At 38.1% G+C, this 7,500-nt stretch overlaps 1 protein-coding gene across 1 annotated transcript in view; it reads right to left on the bottom strand.

The window, feature by feature from the left end:
* Nucleotides 1-131: 131 nt before the first annotated feature.
* LOC123505234 overlaps nucleotides 132-7,500 on the bottom strand; it is a 9,328-nt gene continuing 1,959 nt past the window's right edge. Inside the window, exons 3-10 of the mRNA XM_045256422.1 lie at nucleotides 7,320-7,500; nucleotides 6,598-6,726; nucleotides 5,998-6,184; nucleotides 4,355-4,591; nucleotides 3,963-4,225; nucleotides 3,589-3,726; nucleotides 821-1,007; nucleotides 132-396 (exon numbers count right to left, since the gene is read on the bottom strand). The exon at nucleotides 7,320-7,500 is cut by the window's right edge and continues 52 nt beyond it. Of these exons, the coding sequence (XP_045112357.1) occupies nucleotides 154-396; nucleotides 821-1,007; nucleotides 3,589-3,726; nucleotides 3,963-4,225; nucleotides 4,355-4,591; nucleotides 5,998-6,184; nucleotides 6,598-6,726; nucleotides 7,320-7,500 (1,565 nt within the window). The 3' untranslated portion in view covers nucleotides 132-153. The remainder of the gene's footprint in view (nucleotides 397-820; nucleotides 1,008-3,588; nucleotides 3,727-3,962; nucleotides 4,226-4,354; nucleotides 4,592-5,997; nucleotides 6,185-6,597; nucleotides 6,727-7,319) is intronic.

A 7,500-nucleotide genomic window follows, 5' to 3' on the forward strand; every position in this document is an offset into this window, starting at 1 on the left:
ATATTTAATTTTGCCTTTCCTGACGCTGCATTGTGGGTAAGGGGTACGTAACCAATACTGAAAGATTTTAAGAAGTACATAAGATTAAAAAAGTTGTATAGTAACCGCATCCTCTACATAAATCATTTTTGTCTGCATGATTTTTTTATTTAGTTAAGTACAAGGCAGCATTTCACAGCTAAAGGCAAAGGTAGCAAGACCGAGGCCCGCCATCAGTAGGATGAATCCGCCTTGCGTGTGGCTCAGAGTAAGGATCGGAGTCCCTTCCTTGCTCATGTCTTTAGTTTCTACTGCCCGCTCCTGCTGATCAGCGGCCTGACGTTGTCGTTGCCTTCGTTGACTACTAAGTTTAGTCTGTGTTAGTATATCGGCTGTCCACTTATCATAGAGACCTGCCTGTGGACGAAAAGCCTCATGTCAGCGATGGCAAGAAAATAATATATGATAATTATTGTTGATATAATTTCTTTGTTACACATTGTTTTTTTTATCTAAACAGATAGATATGTTGTTTATTTGGGGAAAATGCACAAGAAATCATATTATGTCCTTGCAAAATACTTCCACCTGATAAAGTATAATTTTCACTGTGTGCTCAGCAAAGACCATGCAGATGTTATCATCAGAAAAAAAAAGAGAATAAGATGTTTCCAGCAACTGTATGAAGTGAAATTTACTTTTTTTTTATCTAGATTTAAGGACAGTGAATTGATAACTAATGTGTAGTGTGAATGCATTATTTCTTTTATAACAGCGGCTGGATGAATATCTTTACGAAAAGACTAGTATAAAATCTAATGATATTGGCCCTCACACTTACCCCTAAGACAGCTAACAGTTGCCTATCCAAGTGAGCCTTGTATGGCGCGTCGTGAGGGATGGGCCAGGCAGAAGGCGCCGAAAAAAGGGACTCACGACTAACGTAGAGACGAGTGCTGCCGTCTTCTTCCGTAAATTTGTCCATGATCTCATATTGAAGATACTTTTTTTCCTCTGCGTGGCTGCTTCTATTGAAGTTAATAAATATATGATATTAAGGATTGTTGCCATAGGACAGCTAATCCACAGAACGCCTAACTTCTGATCTCTAAAATTTCTGATTGGGCCAGAGCAAATTTGGTGTTCATTGCCTCAAAAAATTTAATTCTTCCATCTGTCAACTCAACACAACTCTCCACATAACTATACCCTCTTCTTTAGTGACACCTTGAACATCCTAGGTCTGTTCTTTACTTATAGTCTAAACTGGAAACTTCACATTTCATCTTTTATGAAGTTAGGTGTGCCAGTTTTTCTCACCTGCCTCCCCAAAATTTTAGCATTGTACATGGGCGTTATCCGTCCAGGTATGAAGTATGTTCGATATGTATGGGAATTTTCTCCCATACCATTTTTTTTTTAAAGGATGGAACCAAAAGTTTTCTTCTTATCATCATCTTTACTATACATGGTAGGCCAATAAAATGTTACCACTGTTTTAATTCTTACAATTTCAAAAATAACAAAGATTTCTTTTTCATTTTCAAGAATATCAACAACGAAGCACTGAATTTCAACCCCAATGAATCGAAAACAATATACTGTGGAGGAGAGAGTGAAGATCGTGGAAGCATATTTTGAATCGAAATTGGTAACTTACACTCAGTGACAATTCACGATTGACTTTCCGGGAAGAAATCTTCCAAACAGACTCACAATCAGGTGTCTTCTGCAGAAGTTTAGGGAGACAGAAAGTGTGACCAATGCAAATAAAGGACATATAGTGGTAGGCCAAGGTCTGCAAGGACAGCCATCAACACTGAGACCGTGAGACATTAGAGAAGAATGACCAAGAAAATTGACCAGACGTTTGTCACAGGAGATTGCCCTCTGTCTGCGCTTGCAAAATCTGAATTTTGTAGGGAAAGAGATGAAGGTCTGTGCTCAGTATGCGTCTAACAGAAGCCCTTGAGAAGGCAGGTTCCTGTGACAAACGTCTGGTCGATTTTCTCGATGATTCCTCCAAACAGTGTTTCACGGGCTCAGTGTTGATGGCTTGCCTTGCAGACCTTGGCCTGACACTATGTCCTTTATTTGCATTGGTCACACTATATTTCCCTGAATCTCTACAGAAGACGTCTGATTGTGAGTCTGCTTGGAGGAATCCTTCCCGGAAAGTCAATCGTGATTTGTCACTGAGTGTCGGTTACCGATTTTGATTCAAAATATGTTTCCACGATCTTCACTCTCTCCTACACCATATATTACTTTCAATCTATTGGGGTTAAAATTCAGTGCATCGTTACTGATATTCCTGAAAATGAAAAAAAAGATATTTTTTATTTTGGGAATTAGAGCATTTTAAAAAATGGTAACATTTTATTGGCCAATCATATAAATGACTGTCTTCAGCCTCTCTCTTATTGCCGCAGTGTTGCATTTTTTGCTATCTTCTAAGCTATTTTCATTCTAATTGCTCTTCTGAGCATTCTAGCTACATTCCTCCTCTCCTCTCAAGCTCACTGCACTAGATTTTTTCCATCTTATTCTGTTCAGCTCTTTAATGCAGTAGTGAACCAGTGTTCTCATCTTTTATTCCTTTCTATGGTAAACTTTGGAACACCTTGCTTGTATCTATATGTCGTCACTCCTATAAGGAAAATTTCTTTTAGGAACAAGTGCGCTTCTCTCTCTCTCTCTCTCTCTCTCTCTCTCTCTCTCTCTCTCTCTCTCTCTCTCTCTCTCTCTCTCTCTCTCTCTCTCTCTCTCTCTCTCTCTCTCTCTCTCTCTCTCTCTCTCTCTCTCTCTCTCTCTCTCTCTCTCTCTCTCTCTCTCTCTCTCTCTCTCTCTCTCTCTCTCTCTCTCTCTCTCTCTTTCTCTCCTTGGCCATTGCGGCTTGGAGTCTGTCATACCGCTTCTGCCATGCATCTGCTATCACTGCCATTATAACTGCTTTGTATGAATATCTGCAGGTAAATGACCACCATTGCCATCAATTATCTTGTCGAATACATTTGGTGGCACCTGTAGGATTAACCTCTCTGAAAAACTTTTGACTGAAAGTATTATATGACCCACCTCAGTAGCCGACTTTGTCCTGCTCAAAGCTATACCATATGTTTCACAATCATCCACACTCAACGTTGGTCTTGCTGTCTGAGATACCTTTGTGTGGTAGTCTTAATTAGGATTTTGCATTAGTCTATTTCCCTGATGTCCACTAGTTTTTTTTTTTTTTCCTCCTGATCTTTAGTTGACTTTGTATGGTCTTGCAAACTGTCCGCTTTTCAGGCATACACAGTCAACTCAATTGAGTTTTCCTAATGAATGGAATGGAATGTTAAGGGTCTAATTCGCCAACATACCATGTCTTTCTTGAAATTTTCTGAACAACTCAAGTGACAGCAGCCACTGTGTTATGACTTGCTAATGGTAGAGAGGGATGCTGGTTGTAACGGTTGTAACCATTCTTCAACCCCATGAGAAAAACATGCTACCACTTACTGAAAAATGTAACTTTGCTCTACATATTGTGTATGCTAACCAGACGCATTGTAGATTTAACTAGCAAGTCCAATTTCGGGTTAAGTCATCAGCTTCTAAACTTACCTCTTTACTAAAGCATTCTTGAGCCCTTCCAATAGTGAGGGTCCGGGTTGCATTATTCTGCCCAACGCTTGAAACAGGAGAGAATTTGACTCACTATAGAACTTCCGGTATTGTTCACCATAGGGTGGTACGGTGACACTGAAAAAAAAAAATTATACTTCACTATATTATTTGATATTGAATACATATCAGGAGAGAGAGAGAGAGAGAGAGAGAGAGAGAGAGAGAGAGAGAGAGAGAGAGAGAGAGAGAGAATCATAAATTTTTGTGACTACCTAAATCCTAACGCTTCATCTACGTATATTACATTTCGTCTTGGTATAGTATATGGAAGTAAATTTTCTCTTCATTCTGAATACTCAATGCATACTTACATGTCAACAGTGTCGACGACCTCCTGAAGCGTTTCTGGACGTGGAGGATACTTAGGAAGAGTAAGAGAGGCAGTTAAGTTGCTGCGATATGCTACTGCCAGGATAAATGCAAAGATCAGCCACGAAGCTACCAGGATACGAATGGAAGAGGTGCTGGACAGTCGCTGAGGAAGGTTTTGGCCTAACAACATTCCCATCATGTTCTGCAATACTGCCTCTATACCCGTGTACCTTTTTTGTCCATCATGGTCAGCACGTGTGAACTGTGAAATATTGCGCTCGAAGTATGTAATGCGAAATGTTAAAAATTGTAATAGCTTTTTGTCTTCTTAGTAGATGCATTATATGTACTTATTGCAATATACAATAGATTAATTCGGAAGAATATTTACCAAAATCAAAAGGGAAGGAACGAGGAAAAGTGGAACAAGAAGTGACATCCACACTTCCCTTGCCAGAGGATAGTACAAGCTCGTCCATCGAGCCTCCAGGTTGGGTTTAGCCATAGCAAACGACCTATGGCCATATGCGTAGCTGAAACTGAAGTCATACCTTTCTGCTCGCACAGTTAGCATCCCATAAATGACGGAGGCTATCAGTGAAGTGCGGTTCTCGACCAGACTTGTTACCTTGGAAGAAGAAATTATCAGATGATTCTATATTAAAAGTTTTGGGACTTATACAGAAATGAAATAACTTGGAATTTTGAGGTACATATTACAGTGATGCCAAAGTCAGTTAAGACAGTCAAGAAGGTACTTTTTGACTCATCTATGCGGCATACTATATGGGAACATTGATGTAACCACTGCATTGCTTTTTTTCAATCTGTAAACTTTGATTAACTGTCATCATAGGGAATATTCTAGAAAATTATATATATATATATATATATATATATATATATATATATATATATATATATATATATATATATATATATATATATATATATATATATATATATATATATATATATATATATATATATATATATATATATATATATATATATATATATATATAAGTACAGTTGATGAAAATGTTTATAAAGTCTCTTCTTGTAACAGATATGTAATTAATGAAATGGTGTTATAACAAAACTTGGATATAAAAAAATATTAAACAGCATTCTCGTGGAAGGAGGAACAAAAGAAGTTTATTGCATATGATTTGTTTACTGGAAATAAAAAAAAGCTTCATTTAGATCTGTATGCTATCTATTATTTAACAGTGAACTTGGTCTTCTGTTATTAGATGGGTGGTCTCTCTCTCTCTCTCTCTCTCTCTCTCTCTCTCTCTCTCTCTCTCTCTCTCTCTCTCTCTCTCTCTCTCTCTCTCTCTCTCTCTCTCTCTCTCTCTCTCTCTCTCTCTCTCTCTCTCTCTCTCTCTGTCTCTCTCTCTCTCATATGTCTTCTATTCATCTTAGTAACATTAAGTGAAAACAAGACAGTGTTTAGTTAAATTTACTTTGCTGCACATAAGGAAATAACGACAAATTGTCATGAGTATAACTAAAGATATATAACAGGAAAGGAGGGAAAGCAGCAATAACGGTAATAAAAACGCGAAAATGTGATGAACTTTGCCAAGAGTTGACTTAATCCTTAGTAAACCTCTTCTTCTGGCAAGAATGAGGCATGATGGACGGAGACGAACAGAAGTTTTCCTATGATGACTGGAATATAGTTACAGTCGGAAGAGATTATTTACGTTATAGAAAACCTATACCGCATAATACTAATAAATACCAGTTGTATTCTCGCCGTTTTTTTCTAAAGTAGGCCTTTCTTTTCTAAAGTGGGCCGTTTTTAATAGTGGTCCTTTTTGTCTAAAAGGTGGGCCTTTTTTTCTGACATTTTGTTACCCTTGGCAGCTCTCCCTCTTGCATAAAAAAAAAAAAAAATAGCATATCGACAGGTATTCAGAAATAATTCAATTTTTTTCAAGACTCATGTTTGATAACTCAAAAACAAAGAAAAGTAAAACATAGTCATCGTTACATTTCATATGACAAGTTTCTTTCACAACTTACATCATCCCACGATAAAGTTGGAATGACCCGGATTTTAAAGTTGAGGACTGAGGCAACAGCTTCCAGCAGGCGATAGTCAGAGCCACGATAAATGGTCATCCTGGAACCATCAGGCTCCTTTGTTTGTTCTTCGCCCCAGTAAGGCATGTAGGGCTGGGCCGTCACGTTCACCGCAGCGCCGTGGAAACTGTACGGGAATGTGAAATGAAATTTATAGTACGAACCTGTAATGTGTGTGTGTGTGTGTGTGTGTGTGTGTGTGTGTGTGTGTGTGTGTGTGTGTTTGTGTTTGTATTTATACAATGTAGGCTTTATTTTTTACGGGATTCATGAGCTGAAGGTATTGATGCGAAAGCTTGCATCTATACCTGTCTTTCTACTATATACGCATCTATTTGTATGTAGCACACACACACACACACACACACACACACACACACACACACACACACACACACACACACACACACACACACACACACACACACACACACACACACACACACACACACACACACACACACACACACACACACACACACACACATTGCATGAACCTTTACAGAAAGAGAAAGAGAAAAATATAGTAATGTTGCAAACTTTTCGAATTTATCTTGGAAGAAGGACACTGATGTGAGAGGTGTGAAGTTGTTAACTGATGTCCAGAAAGCGATCTTGACTGTCTGGGAACCGGCCGGGCTGTATGGCAAGTAAGTGTACACGCCATACCTGCAATACAAATATTTTCGTTTAACAGTATGCTGATTTCAAACATTACATATGATCATGAAGTAATAATATCACTTGAATATTGATTAATAAAAAGATACCACTTATTTTCTTGTAAATGCAGTTGTCACACTTTAAAGTAAATGAATAGAAAAGGTACAATAAAATATAAATGAAAGAAAAATGCATAAAAAATAGGATTCTTTACTGTAAATACGGGGCGTTGTTTGAACAAAGGAAGACACTCTGAACTACAAGCAGGTAAACTCTGGAACTTGCCTCTGTATTTCCAAATTCCCATGGCTTGATTTCAATTAAGAGGGAGGTTTTAAGACATTTGTCCCTGTCTTCTGGTGAACTCTATCTGACCTATAAGGGGGCTGGCAACTGTTTTTTATTTTTTTTTTTCCTTGGCAGACTTTTGCCTCCTAAATAAAAAAAAAAAAAGGATGTTAATTATTGAGAGAAGTATTATCGTTGTGGCATATGTAACACTGCAATAAAGGAGTTTGATTAATAAACAGTTGACTAGTTAACCTCCTTGTCCGAACATTGAGACCATGCAAGTATGTATGTATACAAGTAATACATACTTGGTGTGATTCATGTACTCCTCCTTATTGAGAAAAACTGCGTTCATCATGGAGAAGGTCCAGTATGCTGGCAGTAGGGCCTGAAGTTGTGTGAAGGGGAGATGAGTCACCACCACCAGCTTAGTTGTCCACACCAGTAACCGAAGCTTTAGGGACCATTGAGCGAATGCGACGAGGAATT

This window comes from Portunus trituberculatus, chromosome 17, assembly GCF_017591435.1.
Source record: "Portunus trituberculatus isolate SZX2019 chromosome 17, ASM1759143v1, whole genome shotgun sequence".
Classification (NCBI taxonomy): Eukaryota; Metazoa; Arthropoda; class Malacostraca; order Decapoda; family Portunidae; genus Portunus; species Portunus trituberculatus.